The following is a 23,582-nucleotide window of genomic DNA, read 5'->3' on the forward strand; positions in this document are numbered from 1 at the left end:
GAATTCGTCTCTGACCATGCTTCAGGGGAGAAAGGGTCAGAGAGTGACCTTCCTGCTCCTGCTGTTTTCTGCTTTTCCTTCCCTGTAAAATATTTGGCAGGCCAAGGGGCCACATGTTGGGGTAATGTGTTCTGGACCCTGACACTATCCTCCTACCTCTCGGGCCATTTCCTCTCTGTTTCTTTGTGGATTTCTCTCCCAGGTGTCCATCCTTGTCCATCATGGAGACCATGCCAGGGAGGGTTGGAGGAGGAAGCCAGGGATCTGGGGTGATCTGAGGGCAGCCTGAGAGGACATAATGAGACGGAGGGGGCAGGATTAAAGGGCCAACTACATTAGGTTGATTCATATGAAATTGCTGATATTTGGTCATTTTTTACCTACAAAAATCATAAGTTCATCTGGTACAAACTAAAACTTCAAAACTTGCTTCATTAGGCTTCATGTTGAACTGGACTTGTAGCCAGGCAGTTGGGAACTCAAGGCACTTACAAGAAGGTGACTGGAAACCTTGCAGCAAGGCTCCTGTGTGCACCTTGCAATGTCACAGTCTCAGAAGGAAGCACATGCTTCACTTAGGAAGCAGGCGACTCATGTGGAATCCTGTCTAGCCACAAAGTCACCTTTTCCAGCTGAAAAGTATATAGCCGACTTATCATAAAACTCCTTCCCACTACTGCAGGAGGACAGAGAAAGTACAGCACATTTCTGCATCTCTGAGATGGGAAGCCTGCTCTGGGTGATCTTGCAGAGCAGGCCCTGTAGTTACCTGGTTGTGTGGATCTGCACAGCAGGCTGTAAGGCAGAGTCACAGCTAGAACTTTAGAACTAGAGTTGGTAAAGACATGGTTCTTCAAGGATATGCGCAGAAAATTCTCCACAAAAACAAAAGGCTTGCTATAAGGAAGCCTCCACTGCAGGGCAGTGGACGAGTGGCTTACCACCTGTGGATCTTAGTCAAGTCAATCTCTCTGAGCCTCAGTTTCCTCATCTATAAATGGGAATGATAATACCTACCTCTTAAGACCGTGCATCAGCTTGCCAGGGCTTCCAAACAGAATACCACAGACTGGGTGGCTTAAACAACAGAAATGCATTTTCTCACAGTTCTGGAGGCTGGAAGTCTGAGATTGAAGTGCCATCAGGGTTGGTTTCTGGGGAGGGCTCTCTTCCTGGCTTGCTGATGGCTGCCTTCTTGCCTCATGTGGCCTCTTCTCTGTGCACATGCAGAGAAAGAGATCTCTTGTGTCTCTTCCCCTTCTTATAAGGACGCCAGTCCTATCAGATTAAGGTCCCATGCTTACAGCCTCATTTAACCTTTATACCTCCTTATAGGCCCTATCTTCAAATAGTCATATTAGGGGTTAGGGCTTCCATACATGAATTTTGGGGGGACACAATTCAACTCATAACAGACTTTTTTGAGACACACAGGGCATAGATTGTACTCTGAAAATGGTAGCTCTTTGGATGTGGGTCATCCAGAAGGTCTACCAGGCTGCAGCAAATCAGGCTGATGAAGAAAGATCTGACCAGACCAAGACCAAGATACCCCCAGATCCTTGGAGGAGAACTGAAAATGAGCACCAGACCCCACTCAACAGCATCAATATTTTGCTACACCTCTACTTACCCTATAATTCACTGGTTATATAAATATAATTTATATATATAAATGTACTGGTTGTGTAAATATAACTATATTTAAATTATATTTATATATAAATTATATATAAATACATATGTATATTTAAATTATATTTATATATAAATATAATTTATATATATTCATTGGTTATATAATTAACTGGTTGTTATAAAAAGCCTGTGGCTTTCTTTCCTCGATGCCACCTTTTGTCTCACCTCCTGGGCTCAGTCACCCCCAGCTGTGCCTTATCTCCTTCCCTGCTATCCAGTGAGCTCAGGCCTCCATCATTGATGGCTTGGCTATGAACAGTCACTTCCTGTCTGAACTTTTGCCTTCATCCAGTCCAATGAACTCACACCACAGAGAGGCTGTTCATGTACAGTGGGGACCAGATCCTGTCACTTCCCTACTTGAAATGTTTCAGTGACTTCCTACTATTTTAGGATAAACCCAAGATGTTAACAGGTTCACAGGGCTGGCATCATCTGCTCTGGCTCCTGCGTGTGCCTCAGCCTGGGTGGCTGCACCCCCACATTTCGTCCTCTGACTCAGATGCCTCTGGTCTCTGCCATCTGCTCTGCCCTCTCCTGCCTGCTCCCACAACCTTCTCCCAAATTCACTTTTCAGAGTTCAGATACCAAGTCACACAACTTTTCTGGGGACTTTTTTTGGGGGGGAGGTGGGCAGGCTACAGCCCATGTGCTCATGGGGTCCCTGTTTCTCCTGTCCTGACAGTTACCTCACCACACTAAGTCTCTGTTCCTTTTAGGCCCTGAGGTCCAGGAGGCAGCTGGCTGTGTCTGCAGTCTTGTTTATTGTGGCCACTGGCACTGTGTCTGCCCCATAACAAAGCTCAGGAAGTACTGGTTGAATCAATTATCTTTTATGAATAATTTTTAATATTTCTGCACATATGTTCACAGAAGACTTATTCACAGTAGCCCAAAGGTGGGAACAACCCAAGTGTTCGCTGATGAATGAATGGATACACAATGTGGTCTATCCATACAATGGGATATTATCCAGGCTTAAAAGGGAATGACATTCTGACACACCCTGCTACAGGAATGAACCTTGAGGACATCATGCAAAGTGAAATAAGCCAGACACAAAAGGAAACATATTGCATGATTCCACTTCTAAGAATTACCTAGAGTCATCCATTTCGTAGGGATACAGAATGGAACAATGTTTGCCAGGGCTAGAGGAGGAGGGAATGGAGAGTTCATGTTTAATGGGTACAGAATTTCAGGTTGGGAAGATGAGAATGTTCTGTGAATGGATGGTGGTGACAGTTGCCCTACAATGTGACTGCGCTCAATGCCACCAGACTGTATGCTGAAAATGACTAAGATGGTACATTTTATGTTTTGCATTCTTTCCACAATTAAAAAAAGAAACTTCAAATACTTGGGGGGGAGGAGCAGAGAGAGAAGTGTGTCAAATTTTTCTTTTCCTGAAAGAAGCCATTTAAATATAAGTTAGTAAACAGCTTCTTTAAAGACCAAAAAAAGGTGAACTGAAGCAGACTGCTAAAGAGCCACATGGAGGAAAGGAATTAATAGTCAAAAGGTATAACACGAGACTCCAAGCTTGAGAAAGTGATCCTGGCATAGCGCATGATACTGTCAAAATCATCTTTCTTCGAGTGAGTTTACTTCTCCAGGATCCCTCTTCATAAAATTGTACTCTTCACGGCCGTCTCCCCGCGCGCAGCCGCCCGAACACGCCCAGACCGAGCGCTCGAGGTGCTGCATCCGCCGCCGCCGCCGCGATGTGACCTTAAGGGCCGCCAGGACGGGATGACCGGAGCCTCCGCCCCGCGGCGCCCGCGGCTCTCCTCGGCCTCCCGGGCGCTCTGACCGCGCGTCCCCGGCCCGCCATGGCCCCTTCGCTCTCGCCCGGGCCCGCCGCCCTGCGCCGCGCGCCGCAGCTGCTGCTGCTGCTGCTGTTGCTGGCCTCGGAGTGCGCGCTTGCCGCGCTGTTGCCGGCGCGCGAGGCCACGCAGTTCCTGTGGCCCAGGCAGCGCCGCGCCTTCCAGGTCTTCGAGGAGGCCAAGCAGGGCCACCTGGAGAGGGAGTGCGTGGAGGAGCTGTGCAGCCGCGAGGAGGCGCGGGAGGTGTTCGAGAACGACCCCGAGACGGTGAGCAGCCGGCGGGCGGGATGCGGGGAAACCCCTGGCGCTCGCGCGCCTCCAACCCCTCCCGAGAGGCAGCGCTGCTGCCGCCCCCCAGCTCCGCCCGGCGAGGCCTGGCCTCAGGGTCCCAGGAGCCCCGGCCCGCCCCGCGTCCCCTACGCCCATCCCCCGGCGACCCCAGGATCCCCCCGCAGGCCGGTGAGACGCTGCGGGGCTGTCCAGGAAACGCTCGCTGTCAGACGCCTCCCCGCGGGGAAGCCGGGAGTCCGTTTCCAAAGTGCGAAAGAAACACAATGGTTAAAACCCAAACCGCTTCCCCGCGGCCCTCCCTCTGCTGGGCTGGAGGTGAGGGATCCCCAGGCCGCGCCTCGTCCTCCTGAGAGGGGTGGAGAGCAGTCGCCTCCCGAAAGAGGAATTGAAAGGGCCGAGGGCGGGAACTGCTTGCGGCAGCAGGTCCAAAAATATGATTCCAGGAATCCAGCGGGGCCGCATGAGGGAGGGGAGGGCGGCTCCGCGGCCCTTTTCTGCCAGGTGCTGTCCTAGAGGCAGCAGGTGCGTTCAGGAGCCCGGCGGTGCTGGCCCCGGCACCTCGGTTAGGAATGTCCTTGGAGAAGGCGGGGCGCCCGGGGCCGCCTCCCGCAGAAGCCGCCGTGTGAGGACGGCCTGGCCACTCTATCCTGCGGGCTCGGGAGCGGGTGACTTTGGAAAGTCCGAGAAGGTGTGGATTCCCATTGACGTCCCTCCCGCCCTGAAGTCAGGGTGATTTCACAGCGAAGTTTTCCGTTCTGCTGGAATGTTCCTTTTAAAGAATTCTCCTGGGGTGGAATAAATGTCACCTGAGATTAAAAAAAAAAAAAAAAAAATTGTACTCTTCACCTAAGAACCAGGGATAAACAGAATCTTAGAAGCCTTTTCACTGACAGAAAAGAGAACAGAAAAGTCCTTTCTACACCTGTATCTATTATGAAATGAATGATCTTCTTGCTGGTTGTATTTACAAACTTAACACCCAGGCACATGCAAAAAGCGTATGTCTTAACTCTACTATCACATTGAAATGCAATATTGAATAGGACCAATACATTAATTTATTCAAAAAAGTAGGGTACCAAAAGCATAATTTGAGCTTTTTTTATATGTATACTCTTTTACTACTTCATAATAATATTTATTTCTTTAAAATTTTACTGTTTTTTTGGTGCTGTATAAATGATTATAAAAAGTTATGTTTTCATCTAATGAATTTCCCACTTTTATAACTAGATTTGCCAGGTCTCACAAAAATTATCTTCCTACTTGGTTTAAATCCTTTGTATAAACAATATGAAAAGATATAAAAACAATATTAGTATAAACACAACTCTGCAGGCTTTGGCTATGTGACTTCATCACTCAAGATTAAACAACAGCAGCAAATTCTCTACTTTCTACTTGCTTTTTTTTTTTTTTTTTTTAAGACAAGATCTCTCTCTGTCACCCAGGCTGAAGTGCGGTGGAATGATCTTGGTTCACTGCAAGCCCCCAACCTCCAGGGCTCAAGGGATCCTTCCACCTCAGGCTTCTAAGTAACTGGGCTTACAAGCCAGTGTCACCAGGCCCAGCTAATTTTTGTTTTTTTGTTTTGTTTTGTTTTGTTTTTAGAGACGGGGTTGCATCTCTACTTTCATTTAAAAATGAAACAAGGTTCTCCTTGATGAAAAAGAGCTTCTACTTTGAGATCAAGAACATACTTCAGAACTTTTTTTTAACTTCTGAACATCTTTTTTTTTTTTTGAGACGGAGTCTCGCTCTGTCGCCCAGCCTGGAGTGCAGTGGTTGCGATCTCGGCTCACTGCAAGCTCCGCCTCCTGGGTTCAGACCAGTCTCCTGCCTCAGCTTCCTGAGTAGCTGGGACTACAGGCACCTGCCACCACATCCGGCTGTTTTTTTTTGTTTGTTTGTTTGTTTTGTATTTTTAGTAGAGACGGGGTTTCACCGTGTTAGCCGGGATGGTCTCGATCTCCTGACCTCGTGATCTGCCCGCCTTGGCCTCCCAAAGTGCTGGGATTACAGGCGTGAGCCACCGCACCCGGCCACATCTTCATTTTTAATAGATTTTTCCAACTATCTGTTTGTATCTACATTATAGTATTCTTTCTTGAAATTTGAAAAGAACACAGACTTAAATATGTAGGTCTACATCAATGGTTTCAGAAACAAAGATTTTCTTCACATAGAGTTTAAGTGTCAGTGACTCATTTTTACAATTTAAACAGCCAAAGATAGTGCAAGTCATAAGATTTGTGTTACTTTAAAAAGCTGTGAAACATCAAAATACAAAGATGTGCTATTGGAATTCCAATTTTATGTTTGGAGCTCAAAATGGAACTACTATGCCACTCATCTATGTAGATTTTTATTCCAAGTGCCATATTTTAATAATATATAAAAAAAGCAATAAAGAAACTGAGAGATGCCACAGGTTATAACGTCTCTGCTTACATGTGATAAAGGAAATCCGGTATATTCATTTGAGCATTAAGGAGGAGAAATCAATCAGGAGTTACAAACTAAAGTGTTTTAGCCCCTCTTTGAATGAATTCACATAATAAATAATTTTAAATTAACTAACCAGACCTTATGGTAAAATATGTGCTCCACCATTTCTGATGTGTCTGTCTATGTCATACTGCTTTTCAGAAAGACCCTGCCTTCTCTTCCACCCCTCATAGAGGCAACTGGTAAAGTTCCTATCCTGATAAGGAATTTTAAGTACAAGATAGCATATCCAATTGTAAGGACAGATTTTCAAAAAGGTACAGACCTCATTTCACAGGTGGTGACCCATAAAATTTCAATTTACAGCATAATATAAGAATAGACTCTCTAACTAAAGCAAAATACTCCATAAAAATTTCTGAAACTGAAACATTAAGCAACAGCAATAGATTCCATTGCATATAACTGAGAACACATACACGACACGCTATTTTTTTGTTAGTTAAAAAGAACATGGCCACACATAGTCCAAATAAAAGAAAATTAGACTTATTTCATGAAAGAAGCAAAGAGAAACAGAGATCATAGCACCAAGGGAAACCATATTTACCCATTTAAAAATGGCAAACTCTTTCTTGAAAGCATATTCTAATGTGGATTAAAGTAATCCAATCTTTACACTGATCGGGTTCCTATCATAATCACCTATTTTGCATATAAACATAAAGCTAAAGTTTGTGCTTATTAGGCATCACCCATGAATAACACTTGATCTTGTTTCTTAGTGAGGGCAAGTCACACTCTTGTTGAAGGTTCATCTCCAACATGAACACTTTCACACTGGAATTGCTCTGCTGTAGTACTTCCAATTACTCAGGAAACCTCACCCAATAAATTGTTTTCTCTACTGGCCTGAATGTTTAGTCAAAAAATATTAAGAGCCATAATTTACTTAGCACTGTTTTAGGATTATATATTTATTTATACGATTTATATACTTTTTCCTTGTTTTGGGTACAATTTATGTTGAACCAGAATTATCTTTTTAAGAGTAAGAACCATTTTTGAAAGTTACATCCTTTTTAATTTTTTTTGTCCACATAATAAAATGTTTAGCAAATAGAGGAAACTAAAGAACTGTGGTTAACAGCAAGCTTCTTCTCATTTACATGGTAGTTGAATTAATTTTGAGAATTATTTCTCTTTATTTCCCTCCTAATGATACAAAATATAAGATGAACCTTGACAGTTGGCTCAGGCATTGGAGTCTTCTCCATAGAGGCGTATAAATTTTCTTCACTTATTTTTGATATCTAATTCTACAGCTTACCTCACCATTCTTGATAGATCTCTTGAAATGAAATGATTCCACTGATTTTTCTCTTACCTCACAATACCTTCTTAGTCTTTTAGGGGATACTCTATCAAATGTTGCTTAAATATTGTTTTTATCCATTTTCTGGATTTTTTTCCCTCTCCCTCCAGTTTTCCCCTAGATGGTCAAAGCCACACCAAATATTTATCTTTAGATATATCCTAAAGTCCAGACTCACTTTTTTTTTTTTTGTTTACAGAAGGAGGATCATACAAAGCCTTCTCAAACTCAAGGATGTGCATAATGAAACCATTATTTATCTTTCTCTTCCTCAAAACATGCTGTTTTATCAACATTTCAATATATCAAATGTCTACCGTTATGGTATCAATGTTCATCTTGTTTCCTAAAATAAAACTTTGGAAGATTTCCCCTCCCATGTGATGTTCCTCTTAAACATTTTTGAGAGATTTTGCCCTCTTCTTCCCCTTGACCTGTACTACCCTAACCGAGAAGCTAGTCACCTCTCCTAACTACTTAGGCTTCTTATAGGTTACTTTGACTTCAGGCACATCCCAGGCACACCCCATTCCCCGCCACCACTAGTTAATGATTCCTACAGCTGACTGCAAAAATGAGTTCTCTCGTTTTACAATCTGAACTTTCCTTGCTTATAATCCTGCCATTACTTCTCAGTAGCTAGAGAATAAAATCTCAATTTCCCATACTTAGCGAAAACTTTCTGTGATCTAATCTCTCCAGGTACCAACTAATGTCCTACTTGTAACTTACCCACAGCCACCATGGACTGACAAAAAATGATTCCATTTTCTGTAATTGTAGCTTTGCTCATGATGTTTTTGTAGCCTAGAAATTTCACCACTCCTCTGTCCAGCATTTCTCCTTTACTTCTAAACTTCAGTTCCTTTGTAACATTTCCCTTGACTCACCAAGGCACATTTTATCATGCCTTGCTTGGACCCTATGGTATTCTCATCACATAACCATTGTCACTTTTTTCACTGACTTGCAGTCATTTGTATACATGCATACATACCACACTAAGCTATGTGTTTTTATGATAGTATCTTCAACACCTGATATCACCTCAATTAATAATTGGCACTAAATAAGTGATGAGCAAGTACAGAGATCAATCAGTGTTGTTGATTACAGAAGAAGCTAAGGAATTCAATGTTTGTAAAACTGGCCATTAATAAGAATAAAAACACATTTTTACTTTGCTTATGCTTAAAATACATGCTTAAAATACCTTACAAGAAAATTCCAACCAACGAGATTTTTTGGCAATTGAAATATACAGATCTTTATGAGTATAAAAGTTAATCGAATGAAAATCTTTACAAAGAGGCTATTATCAAACATCAACTATCAGAGAAAATTAGCTTTTAATTAAAATTACATTTCAATTACTGATAACATTCTTAATAAATTATAGTAGTCAATTTTAAGAGGACAATCTCAAAAAAAAATCCAGGCTATCCCAGAAATAATTAATTTCACTGGAATATTTTCCAGAAACTGGATTGGGTATAACATAGATTTCTATAATAGTGGTATGTTTCATGGCAAACCCTGGGCCCTGTCTTAATCTTAATAACATAAATTATAGAACTAAGTACAAAAATGCTTAAGTAAAGAGGAACATTTAATAATATTACTTTATGGTTTAGTAGCCGCATTCTTGGAAAGCACAGAAGTTTAGAAATGAAACAGCTTAATCTTTAAAAAGAAAGCAAGCCTAAAATGTGTATGAAATCATTCAGCCTCTAGGAAAAAAATTAAAGTATAAAATCATCATGAGTAATTTTTAATTCAGCAAAGTGTTGATTCTACCATATCAAAAATATGTTTACATATTCTACTATATTCTACCATATGTTGATTCTACCATATCAAAAATATGTTTACTTTTTTTTGTAAACAATTTAAGAAGTTAAATAATAAGCCATGTAAATGCAATTCAAAAAGACCCAGTCAGCCTTAATCCCAACACATCCTATACCTGTCACCTGGTCGGGTGTTTTCTCTTATGCCTGTTACGTGGCTATCTCGATCTGGTCATGTGTGTTCATGCCAAATGCCTATCTTAACGGCCCAGTGCCTGAGCAACATTTCCAAATTATCGCAGTTCTTGCCAACAGAGGCTGCCTGACATCCCTTTCCCCACCGACCTACATAGGAGCAGCCCCAGGAATAAAATAGAAAGTGGAGATGGTGGTGGAAAGGTGAAGCTGGATGACTTACAATATGGTGAAATGTTTGTACAGCATTGTGATGAACCATAACATCCAACACAGTCAGAGGCAGGACAGCTTTTTATTAATGCGTGTGGCTAATTTCTAGTATCCTTTCAAATTTATGTATAATAAAATTTCCAAATAATGAGTTCAAATGCTTTTGTAATTATCTATACATTAGAAACTTTGCTTTAAATCATTTTAGAAGTATTTAGAAGATACATCAGAAAATAAAATACTTATCATGATGATGATTTTTCTTTTTTTTTTTTTTTTTTGAGATGGAGTCTCACTCTGTCACCCAGGCTGGAGTACAGTAGTGGTGCCATCTCGGCTCACTGCAAACTCCGCCTCCCAGCGATTCTCCTGCCTGTCTCCTGAGTAGCTGGGACTACAGGCGCACGCCACCGCGCCTGGCTAATTTTTGTATTTTTAGTAGAGACGGGGTTTCACCGTGTTGTCCAGGATGGTCTCCATCTCCTGACCTCGTGATCCACCTGCCTTGGCCTCCCAAAGTGCTGGGATTACAGGCGTGAGCCACTGCACCCAGCCCGTGATGATGATTAATGTTCTATTATACATATAGTTAAGTTGAAGACATCAATGCACATTTATTTCTAATATAATTTTATCCTCACGATTCATGTTAATAACTTAGGTAGCTACTTTGTTAATATGGTTGTCTGGCAGTAAATCAATATTATTTCAGTATTAAATACAAAAATAAGGAGAGTTTATTTTCCCTCTTTGAGAAAAACAGAATTAAATTTATATATGAAAGGTGTTAGTTAATCGATAAAGGATTTTCCTACTCATGGAAGAGTTGTCTTTTATGAAAGAAGAAAACTTTTAAAAGAAGTTAATTGAAAAAAAATAATTTTGGCCAAGTGCAGTGGCTCATGCCTGCAATCCCAGCCATCAGTTTGGGAAGTTGAGGCAGGATGGTTGCTTGAGGTCAGGAGTTTGAGACCAGCCTGGGCAACATAGCAAAACCCCATCTCTACAAAAAATTTTTTTAATTAGCTGGGCATGGTGACGCATGCCTGTACTCCTAGCTACTTGGAATATTGAGGTGGAAGGATTACTTGAGCCCAGGAATTTGGGGCTTTAGCGACCTAGGATCATGCCAGTGCACTCCAGCCTGGGCAGCAGATCTAGATGCTGTCTCTAAAAAGGACAAAAAAAGAAAATTATTTTCAAAAGGCAAATTATCTAAGGTTAATGGTTAACTGGTGCTAGAGACTGAACGTTTATATCCCCTCAAAATTTGTATGTTGAAATTCAACCCCCAAGGTAATGGTATTTGAAGGTGGAGCCTTTAAACGGTGATTAAGTCAAGAGGGTTCTGCCTTTACACAGGGACCAATGCCTTTATAAAAGAGACCCCAGAGAATGCCCTTACCCCCTTCTACCACGTGAGAACATAGCAAGAACACACCTCACATCTGTGTATGCTCCAGAGTGGGCCCTCACCAGACACCAAATCTGCAGCACCCCCAGCCTCCAGAACTGTGAGAAACAGATGTTTGTTGTTTAAAAGCCACCTAGTCTATGATATTCTGTTATAACTACTTGAACAGGCTAAGACAACTGGTAAAGAAAAATGGACAACAGTAGTAGTGCAAGGAATGAAGAGATTGATGTGATTTGTGTCCAAGAGTCAGTCTAATAATTATGTGTGATTTTTTTATTTCACCTCCTGAGAGAGTCTTCTGGCCTGTCAAACAGAATGTGAAATATCCAGGGAATATCTTTCTGCAAATTTTCATCAGTTGATTGATATTTCTACATATCTGATGATGTTTTTCTATCCAAAATATAGAAGTTCCATCTAGTCACTGTATGTGTATGCACATATGTGTGTGTGTGTGACAGTCCAGAATATTCTTGGACACACATGGAAAAGGGTAAGCACACATGACACCCACTTTAAAATAAATTTTAAGTGGCATAATATTATGGTAGCTATAATTATAAATAAAATTATATTTAAACCTTTAATAATTAGTGTTTAAATTAAAATAGCTGATCAGTAGGACAGCAATAGAGGGCACTAAATAATTGGTCTTGAATAACTGGGAATCATCTTATACCAAACATTGCCAAACATCTTTTCTGACTTATTAAATTGAAAGAGAAAATTGCCAAAAATTAATTGCCCAAATGATTAAAAGGAATTTCACTATTTCAATTTCCGGGGTAAGTACATGTAACCACCCTTTTGATTTTCCACAAATGTGAATCCTTTTCTCCCACCCTTTTTTCATTTTCAAATGGTTTCTATAGGCTTTAATTGTAACCCATACTATGCCAGCTAAATGAACTAATTTGTTCTCATTATTTATAAATCAATTGAGAACAGTTAATTAAGTTTAATAAATCAGTAATGGAAAGATTAAAGAGGTAACTGCTGTTGGAGAGATGAGTCAGTAAACTGTGTTTTTGCCCCCAGGTATTTTTTCAAATAATACATTTTAATCCATATATAGATACTTAATACATACTTAGTTATTGCATACACAAAAAACTATTAGATGCCAGAAAAACACAAAAGTGGCAAATTTTGGAGAGATTTAACCTGACATACTTGCTACATTAAAGCAATAGTGATGAAATTGAAATATCTGATGATCGTATAATTACCCACATTGAGTCATTCTTGCTGGTTATATTCTCAGAATAAAATACTTTGCAAGTCAAAATGTAGGAGACAGCAAAGCAATGTGATCAATTTATTTGATCTAAATCAGCCTTTTTGGCATAATTGCACCAATAGCAATTTCCTATAGGATGGGGTTTCACAATGGAAAGGAAAAATAGACTTCTCACTGCCTTATTCATAGAGCTATTATTGTTATTTGTTTGTCCTGTGAATGAACAAAAAATGTGGTGTTTTGATCCCTGACTAATTAAAAGTCTTGGAGACAGATTAATTGTAAACTCTAAAAAAAAAAAAAAACTAAATATACGCTTAGACAAATATTATTCATGGAACAACAGGACAATGTGTAATTTATAAAAATGTGATTTAAACATGTCTAAATATTATCTTAGTTTCTAATGTCATCTAGGTTTGATGCCATTCTTTTATATATGGCTCTTGGACTTTTGTTTCTAATTTATGTGTCACTTTTAAAGTTTGGCCATTATAAAATCAACCTGAACTCCCAAGAAAAACTTTCACCACCTGTAGAAAAGCCTCGAATCTCTTTAAGTCATCCAGGGTAATCAAGTAAATCCGAATCTGCCGTTCCCTACTTTTGCCTTGGGCTGGTAGAGCAAAACACCTTTTAAATAAGTTTAGAAAACATATTCCTGTCAATTAATAATGTTCATGGCTTGGCCTGGTAGTTCAAGTCCCTCTGACAATCCTGTTCACATTTTGGCTGTGATTGGTTATATCGAATCTAAGATCAATGTAGAGATAGTTAACATCTTTACTATACTAAATTTTCTAATCTAAGAACATGATAACATCTTATTCATTTAGGTGTTGTGGTTTTTCTGCAGACCTCCAGCACACATTGTTAGATTTATTCCTTGGTATTTGGTTTCCGTTTTTGATGTTTTTGCCTGTGGTATCATTTTAAATTTTTAAATGTATATTTGTTTCAACTGTACAACAATGCAATTGTTATTTCTATATTGGCCTTATATCCAGTAACTTTGCTCAAATGACTTATTAATTCTAAAAACTTATCCTTTAGGCTTTCTATGTATACTATCAGCATCTACAAATAATGACAGTTTTAGTTCTTTGTGTTTTAACTTGCTGGTTAAAAAGACTGAATTAATGAACATTAGAAAGTTTTCTCTCAATTAATACGAGGACCTCAGATCACTCCCCCACGTGCCTTATTACTGTTATTCTCATGTAATATTTTATTTCCACTTGTATCATAGAGCAAGAGGTTTTTAATTTTAATGAAGTTCGACTTCTCAATTTTTCCCTTTATGAATTGTACTTTTCTGTTAGGTCTAACTAAAAACTCGTTACCCCGCCCTAGACCCCAGATATTCTTTTCTGCTTTTTTTCCTAAAATTTTTTACAGTTTTACATTTTACATTTGAGTCTATGACCCATCTCGAGTTAATTTTATATAAGGCACGAGATTTAGGTGGAGATTTATTTTTTTCCTATGGATATCAAATTGCTCTCACCATTAGTGAAATGGCTTCCATCAAATTGCATTTGTACCTTTGTCAAAAAATAAATTGAGCATATCTATATCAGTCTATTTCTGGGTTCTGTATCCTGTTCCATTGATCTACACATCTGCCTCTCCATCAATACCACACAGCTTTGATTACTGTAGTTATTTATTAAGCCATCGTATTCGATAGAGTGCTGCTTCTTACTTTATTTTTGTTAAATTATTTTAGTTATTCTAGGGCCTGTGACTTTCATATAAATTTTATAGTAAGCTTGCTTTTGTCTATAAAAAAATCTATAAGTCAATTTGGGGAGAATGGACATCTTCACTACGGCAAGTTTTCCCATTCATGAACACAGTACGTTTATTTTTGTCTTTGATTTCTTTATAAGCATTTTGTAATTTTCAGCATACAGGTCCTGTACATGTTTTAAGTCTATATTAAGTATTTCATTTTCTTTGGAGAGATTGTAAATGATATAGAATTTTAACTTTTGGTTTCCACTTGTTCATTGTTAGTATATAAATTATGTGACTGATATTTGCTGTGTGTTGATCTATATCCTGAGACATTGCTGAACTCACTTCTTGGTTCTGGATTTTTTTTTTTTTTTTGTAAATTCTTTGGAATTTTCTGTGTAGATAATCATATTGTCTTCAGGCAGGGATTGGTTATTTCTTCCTTTTCAACTGGATTTTTTTTCTTTTCTTATCACCAGTGGCTAGAACTTCCAGTACTATATGAATAAGGTGGAATAAGTACTAAGTGTGGACATCTCTACCTTGTTCCTAGTATTAGGGGGAAAATGATCTTTCAGTCTGAAGTATGATCTTGGCTGTATGCCTTTAAGATGCTCTTTACGAAGTTCATGCAGTTCCCTTCTATTTCTAACATTCTTAGAGTTAAAAAATTATTATTGAGAATGGTATTGGATTTTGTCAAATGTTTTTCCTGCATCAATTGATGTGATCACGTGAGTTTTCATCTTTAAATTGTTGGTATGCTTGGTTATATTACGTATCTGGAATAAATCCCACTGGGTAATGTTGTTGGAATTGTTTTGCTAATAATCAGTAGAGGATATTCGTGTCCAAGTTTATAAGAGATATTCATCTGTGGTTTTCTTTTAGTATAGTTGTGATGTTTGGCTTGATAAACTAATACTGTCCCTCATAAAATGAGTTGGGAAGTGTTTCCTCTTCTATTTTTTGGAAGAGATTGTTTAAAATTTGAGTTATTCCTTCTTTAACTGCTTAGAAGAATTTCCCAGTGAGACTAAGTGGGCATGAGGATTCTTGTTCAGGAGATTTTACATTACAAATTTCAATTTCAGTTTTGTTAAGAGTTGTAGGATTTTGTTAATAGTTGTAGTATACCAACATCTAAAGAAGAAAACTCACGTGATCACATCGATTTATGCAGGAAAAGCGTTTGACAAAATCCAAATCCTTGTCAAACTTTGGTCGTATTTGCTTTCCATGGGATCTGTCCTCATTTGGCAAATGAGACTTCCCCCTTTTCTTTTTTTTTTTTTTTTTTTTTTTTTTTTTGAGATGGAGTCTCGCTCTGTCACCCAGGCTGGAGCGCAGTGGCGCAACCTCGGCTGGCTGCAACCTCCGCCTCCTGGGTTCACGCCAGTCTCCTGCCTCAGCCTCCCGAGTAGCTGGGACTACAGGCACCCGCCACCACCCCCGACTAATTTTTTGTATTTTTAGTAAAGGCGGGATTTCACCGTGTTAGCCAGGATGGTCTCGATCTCCTGACCTTGTGATCCCCCCTTCTTGGCCTCCCAAAGCACTGGGATTACAGGCATGAGCCACCGCGCCCGGCGACTTCCCCCATTTCTGAGGCGTGCATTCAGTGCTGTGCGTGTCCCTTTCAGCACTGCTTCCGGCGCATCCCACATATTTTGATAAGTTGTATGTTCACTTTCTTTCTGTTCTATGTATTCTTAAACTTTATTTTGAAATTGTCCTTGGTTCGTTTATTCTGAATTGTTGAGTTTATGAGCAGAAAGTTGGACATAGCACTCTTTTAGTGTCTTTTTAATAACTGCATGATTTTTTGTAATTTTACTGTTTAGTTCCTTTTATTGGTGATGTGTCTTTGTCTTTTTATCCATAGAAGTCTTGCTGGAAGATTATCAATTTTACTGATATTTATTGAAGAACCAGATTTGAAATTTATTAGTGTCCTCTATTGCTTTCATGTTTTCAATTTCATTGATTGCTGCTCTTACCTTTCTTATTTCTTTCCTTCTCTTTGATTTGGGTTTATTTCATTCTTTTTTTTCTCTAGTTTCTTGTATTACTGATTTGAGACTTCTCCTCATTTTGAATGTAAGCATTTAGTGTCATAAGTTTCCCTTTCAGCATTGCTTTAGCTTTATCTCACGTATTTTGGTAAGTTGTATTTCCACTTTCATTAAGTTCTATGTATGTTCTAATTTTACTTTGAGACTTCTTTGACCCATGGGTTATTTATAATTGGGTTGGTTGATTTGCACATATTTAGAGATTTTCCTGTTGTCTTTATGTTATTGATGTCAGGTTTGATTACCTTCTGGTCAGAGAAGACAATCTATATGATATCTATTACTTCATTTAGTTGTGGTTTGTTTTATGACCCTGGACATTGTGTATTTTGGTGACTGTTTCATGGACACTTGTAAACAATGTGTATGCTGCTGTTGGGTGGAGCATTCTGCAGAGATCAACCAGGTCTTGTTTATTGCCAGCACTGTTGAGGTCTACTGTATCCTTGTTAATATTCTGTCTAGTATTTCTAACAGTTGCTGAGAGGGAGGTGTTGGAGTCACCAACCATAATTGTGGATGTACCTATTTCTTCTTTCACCCCTATCAGTTTTTGCTTCATATTTTTTGAAGCACTGTTTTTGATGCATACACATTTAGAATTATTATGACTTTCTGCTGGATTGAGTCTTTCATCACTATGAAATGTTGGGTTTTGTCTCTACTAAGTCTCTTTGCTCTGAAGTCTATTTTATTGGAAAATATAGCCACTCCTAACTACTTTCTTTAAATTAATTTTTCATGGTAATTTTTTTCATCCTTTTACTTTCAACCTACTTAGGTTATTGAATCTGAAATGAGCTCCTTGTACTCAATATATAGTTGAGGTGTGAGTGTGTGTGTGTCTCTGTGTGTGCTTTAACCTACTCCTCCCATCTCTCTCTTCGTGTTTGTGTATTTAGAGCATTTACATTTAAGGTAATCATCAATATATTCGAGCTTAAGCCTCCCATTTTGTCATTTGTTTTCTGCTTGTTTCCTTGGGTTTTCATTCTGGTTTCTCTTTTCTTGTCTTCCTTTGTGTTACTTGAGTAAACTTCAGCATTTCATTTTGGTTTATTGATAATCCTTTTTAGTGTGTTTCTTGTACCATTTTTATTTTGATTGCACTGGATATTTCAAGCATACATATGTGACTTATTGCAGTCTGCTGGTATCAATGTTTTGCTATTTTAAGCGAAATGTAGAAATCTTTACCTTCCATGAGGGGAACATCACACACCGGGGACTGTTGTGGGGTGGGGGGAGGGAGGAGAGATAGCATTAGGAGATATACCTAATGCTAAATAACGAGTTAATGGGTGCAGCACACCAACATGGCACATGTATACATATGTAACAAACCTGCACGTTGTGCACTTGTACCCTAAAACTTAAAGTATAATAATAATAAAAAAAAGACAAGGAAATAGCAAATACCAATTGATTGAATGTCCATAAATAAATAAATAAGCACATTAAAAAAAAGAAATCTTTACCTTCCATGATTTTATATATTACTGTCTTGAGCATCAGATAATGTTATAATTTTGGCTTTGACCTTCAAATATTTTTATAAACCTCAAGAGAAAAAGGATGCCCTACCCTTTGTACCCATATATCTGCTTTCTATGCTCTTCTTTCTTTCTTTCTTTCTCTCTCTTTCTTTTCTTTCTTTCTTTAGTTTTTTCCAATTCTGTGAAGAAAGTCATTGGTAGCTTGATGGGGATAGCATTGAATCTATAAATTGCCTTGGGAAGTATGGCCATTTTCACAATATTGATTCTTCTTATCCATGAGCATGGAATGTTCTTCCATTTGTTTGTCTCCTCTTTTATTTCGTTGAGCAGTGGTTTGTAGTTCTCCTTGAAGAGGTCCTTCACATCCCTTGTAAGTTGGATTCCTAGGTATTTTATTCTCTTTGAAGCAATTGTGAATGAGAGTTCACTCACGATTTGGCTCTCTGTTTGTCTGTTATTGGTGTATAAGAATGCTTGTGATTTTTGCACATTGATTCTGTATCCTGAGACTTTGCTGAAGTTGCTTATCAGCTTAAGGAGATTTTGGGCTGAGAAGATGGGGTTTTCTAGATATACAATCATGTCATCTGCAAACAGGGACAATTTGACTTCCTCTTTTCCTAACTGAATACCCTTCATTTATTTCTCCTGCCTGATTGCCCTGGCCAGAACTTCCAACACTATGTTGAATAGGAGTGGTGAGAGAGGGCATCCCTGTCTTGTGCCAGTTTTCAAAGGGAATGCTTCTAGTTTTTGCCCCTGCAGTATGATATTGGCTGTGGGTTTGTCATAAATAGCTCTTATTATTTTGAGATACTTCCCATCAATACCTAATTTGTTGAGAGTTTTTAGCATGAAGGGCTGTTGATTTTGTCAAAGGCCTTTTCTGCATCTATCGAGATAATCATGTGGTTTTTGTCTTTGGTTCTGTTTATATGCTGGATTACATTTATTGATTTGCGTCTATTGAACCAGCCTTGCATCCCAGGAATGAAGCCTACTTGATCATGGTGGATAAGCTTTTTGATGTGCTGCTGGATTCAGTTTGCCAGTATTTTATTGAGGATTTTTGCATCGATGTTCATCAGGGATATTGGTCTAAAATTCTCTTTTTTGGTTGTGTCTCTGCCTGGCTTTGGTATCAAGATGATGCTGGCCTCATAAAATGAGTTAGGGAGGATTCCGTCTTTTTCTATTGATTGGAATAGTTTCAGAAGGAATGGTACCAGTTCCTCCTTGTACCTCTGGTAGAATTCGGCTGTCAATCCATCTGGTCCTGGACTTTTTTTGGTTGGTAAGCTATTAATTATTGCCTCAATTTCAGAGCCTGTTATTAGTCTATTCAGGGATTCAACTTCTTCCTGGTTTAGTCTTGGGAGGGTGTATGTGTCCAGGAATTTACCCATTTCTTCTAGATTTTCTAGTTTATTTGCATAGAAGTGTTTGTAGTATTCTCTTCTACATGATGTAGTATTCTCTTCTACAAACTACATGATGGTAGTTTGTATTTCTGTGGGATCGGTGGTGATATCCCCTTTGTCATTTTTTATTGCATCTATTTGATTCTTCTCTCTTTTCTTCTTTCTTAGTCTTGCTAGCGGTCTATCAGTTTTGTTGATCTTTTCAAAAAACCGCTCCTGGATTCATTGATTTTTTGAAGGGTTTTTTGTGTCTCTATCTCCTTCAGTTCTGCTCTGATCTTAGCTATTTCTTGCCTTCTGCTAGGTTTTGTATGTGTTTGCTCTTGCTTCTTTAGTTCTTTTAATTGTGATGTTAGGGTGTCAATTTTAGATCTTTCCTGCTTTCTTTTGTGGGCATTTAGTGCTATAAATTTCCCTCTACACACTGCTTTAAATGTATCCCAGAGATTCTGGTATGTTGTGTCTTTGTTCTCATTGGTTTCAAAGAACATCTTTATTTCTGCCTTCATTTCGTTATGTACCCAGTAGTCATTTAGGAGCAAGTTGTTCAGTTTCCATGTAGTTGAGCGGTTTTGAGTGAGTTTCTTAATCCTGAGTTCTAGTTTGATTGCACTGTGGTCTGAGAGGCAGTTTGTTATAATTTCTGTACTTTTACATTTGCTGAGAAGTGCTTTACTTCCAACTATGTGGTCAATTTTGGAATAAGTGGATGTGGTGCTGAGAAGAATGTGTATTCTGTTGATTTGGGGTGGAGAGTTCTGTAGATATCTATTAGGTCCGCTTGGTGCAGAGCTGAGTTCAATTCCTGGATATCTCAAGGAGTACTCTTAAGGAATCACACATAGAAGATACTCAATAAATATTATAGCCTGAATAAATAAAACAATGCCATTGAGGACATCAAGGGTCTGGAGTACTCTCAGATAACTGGTGTATTAGTTAGATATTGCTCTGGAGCAAACCACTTTGGAACTTAGGGGCTTAAAACAGTAACCTTTGATTATTTCTCAGGAGTCTGCAGGGTGGTGGGGCAGTTCTGCTGCTCTGGGCTGGATGTGGCCAATCATGGCTGGCTCATGGGTGATCAGCTGATGGGTTGGCTGAGCCTGGCTCATCTTGGATGGCTTCAGCTCTCCTCCACATGTCCCTTATATCCCTCCAGTAGGCTAAGTTGGGCCTGTTCTTCATAGTAGTGATGGAGGTCCAGGAAACAAGTGAAAATGAACTTAGGCTTTTCCCAGCCTCCACTCCTGTCCCATTGGCCAAAGCAAGTCATGGCACCTAGCACAGCTTCATTTTGGGAGGACCCTACCTAAGTGATTGTTGACAAGGATGCATTAAAAATTGGGCTTATTTCTGCAATTGATCTGCCATAATTGGCAACCATGCAGATAAGTATCTTGGGACAATTCAACCAAATGACAGATGTAAGATAATTAAATTTCTGGATGTCTCCTCAATACTGTTGATTTTTTAACCAGTTTTTGGATTATTTGCCTTATCTCACCCAATTTGGCATGGCTATCAACATATGGGATAAAATGCATTCTTCTATGTCTCTGAAGATATATAGGAGATCTAAGCTTTCAAGAAGAAAAGAAAAGAAATTGGACCACTATACCACAGTCCACAAAAATCAATTTCAGGTGTATTAGAGACCTAAATATAAAAGACAAAATTCCAAAGCTTTCAGAATTAAATATACTAGGATATCTTAATATCCTTAGAGTAGAAAAAAATCCTTTAAGAAGATACAAAACATACTACCCATATAGAAAAGCAATCTAAAAATATAACCATATCAAAATGTAGAATTTCTGTTAATCAAAAGTTACCTCAAATGAACATTTTTAAAAGCCACAGTATGGGATAAAATGTTTGCAGCACATGTAATCAATGAGTGAATAGAACTTGGATACATGAGGAACTTCTGTAAATAGTGGTGGGCTGGAAAATGTTTAATAATGGCTCTCAAAACCCAAAAATGTCCTAATTTTTAGCATTTGCTTATTTCCAAGATATAAGTACTTTCATGTGGCCAATTTCAAGACACCAACATGAGGTCACCAAGTAGGAACTTGGGAACAGATGGTTGCAGTTGGTTCTCATGAAGTTGGCTCTCCTGCCCCTGGTATGATGGCTCCAACAAAAAGTCAACAGGAAAAGAAAAACAACCTGGTGAGGAAATGTGGGAAACACTCCAGAAGACTTTTGAGGGCTGTCTTATCTGTGCTGCTATAAAGGAGCACCCGAGGCTGGGTGAGTTATAAAGAAAGGAGGTTTGGGCTCATGTTTCTGCAGGCTGCACAAAAAGCATGGCACCCGCATCTGCTTCTGGTGAGGACTCAGGCTGCTTCCACTCATGGCAGAAGGTGAGAGGGGGGCTGGTGTGTGCAGATAACATGATGAGAGAGGAAGCAAGAGGAAAGGAATGAGTGCCAGGCTCTCTTAACAACCAGCTCTTGGGGGAACTTACAGAGTGAGAACTCATTCACTCCCCTCCTTCACAGGGAAGGCATTCATCTCTTCACAAGGGATGCACCCCCATTACCCAAACACCTCTCACTAGGCCCCACTTGTGACATTGGGGATCAAATTCCAACATGAGCTTTGGGGGACATTCAAACTATAGCAGTGGACTTAAGGCTCTTTGGGACAGATGGTACGAACTTTTCATCAAAGAGTTAGTTAATCTCCAAAAAGGTTAAAACAAGTGTCTTAGAGAATCCTTGAATATGCAGAGATAGATAATTTTACATTTAAAAAACTTTTTATTTTAAAATAATTTCAAACTTACAGAAAAGTTGCAATAGCAATGCAGAAGGTTGGGTTCACACATATCCTTCACTCAACTTTTCCTAATATGAGCAACACAGAGAATTATAATCATCAGAATCAGGAGGATAACATTGGCATATTGCACAATAGTTATACTTCATAGTAAACTACTGACCTTATTTGCATTTCACTAACTTTGTCCCTAGTGTTCATTTTCTGTTCCAGGATCCAATTCAGGATCCCACATTGCATACAGTTATTGTGTCTCTTTAATCTCTTCAAATATGTGGCATTTCCCCATTTTAAAGAAGAAGATACAATCTATTGGAACTGATGATGTTAAAATGCAAGATAACTCTAGGGACCCAGAAATGATCTGCCTCTTTCTCTTCCTTCTTGTCTTTTTACTCATTTTATTTTCCACGCAAAACTTAAAATTAGCTTTATTTTTGTTTGCTATCACTGAAGTAAGAAGTCACAACTTTTATTTCAAAATATGCAAAACATATAGTTGTTAGTTTTAAAGGCTTGAAAGGCCTCAACCATATTTCACAATAGCCAAACACAGTCCTTGAAATATAAAATACACAACTGTAATAATCATACAATTCTATGACTGTGTAGTAAGGAATTGAACTTTGTCCTAAGCAGCTCTGACTTGTCTCTGCTTCTGGGAGATGATCTCCCGTCACACCTGTTAGGATTGTCTTCATTTGCCTGGGGTCCTGGGCTCACACCGGGTGGTCTAAATGTGGTTTAGGATGGGGCTGCCACACTGGATAGTCTTAGAGTGAGACCTGGTCTCCCCAGGTGGCAACGACATGACATGGGGTGGGGGCTTTGGGCTTTGGGCCATGTGGTATCGGTCAACTTTGGGAGGGCAGGAGTCTGTAGGCTGAGATCAGCCAGGCTGACCATCAGTCATACCTGTGTGGTGGAGGCCCAGTACATGCTCTGGACCTAACACTCCAGTGGCTTCCCAAGTTGGCACTACTCCACGTGTACTGTCACACATTGATGCTGGGAAAATAATGTCATTCTCATTCCATGGGGAGGGGACAGTGGGAACTGCAATTAGTACTCTTCCTGGCCCCTGCCCTGTGCTCTTCTTCCCTTGGCTGATTTTTTAATCTAGCCATTCACTGTAGTAAACCATAGCCACAACTACAACAGCTTTCAGTGAGTTCTGTGTCTTTCTAGCAAATTATTGAACCTAAGGTGGTTTTGGGAACCCCCCAAATATGCAGCTTGTGTCAGAAGTGAAGGCAGTTTGGGGTCTGTTCCCCTGACTTTGCTGTTGGCCTTAATTTTTCCAATGACTTTAAAAGTTGAATTTGAGACCATGAGTCTTTGCACTTGAAGATAAAAATGACTCTCCTTCCAAGAAAAACAAGAGAAGTGTTACTCGTAAAGTGTCATTTTCTATTTAGCAAATGCATTTTAATGAGTTTCTTTCTTTGTATTTCAACATGTTTCATTCATAAGAGCACAGTAGAACAGAACTGGTCAGTTTAAGACCTGAAGTTATCCCACTTGCAATGAGGGTTTATAGCAGCATAAGTTTTCTTCAAAATAC

At 39.2% G+C, this 23,582-nt stretch overlaps 1 protein-coding gene across 1 annotated transcript; it reads left to right on the forward strand.

The window, feature by feature from the left end:
- The first annotated feature begins 2,963 nt into the window (after positions 1-2,963).
- Positions 2,964-21,303, forward strand: LOC129010031 (growth arrest-specific protein 6-like). The gene is made up of 2 exons (XM_054443720.2): positions 2,964-3,791; positions 21,247-21,303. Exons 1-2 carry the CDS (start codon positions 3,531-3,533, stop codon positions 21,250-21,252), a joined length of 267 nt encoding a protein of 88 aa, XP_054299695.1. The 5' UTR covers positions 2,964-3,530; the 3' UTR covers positions 21,253-21,303.
- The last annotated feature ends 2,279 nt before the right edge of the window (positions 21,304-23,582 follow it).

This window comes from Pongo pygmaeus, chromosome 10 (genome assembly GCF_028885625.2).
Source record: "Pongo pygmaeus isolate AG05252 chromosome 10, NHGRI_mPonPyg2-v2.0_pri, whole genome shotgun sequence".
NCBI classification, from domain to species: Eukaryota; Metazoa; Chordata; class Mammalia; order Primates; family Hominidae; genus Pongo; species Pongo pygmaeus.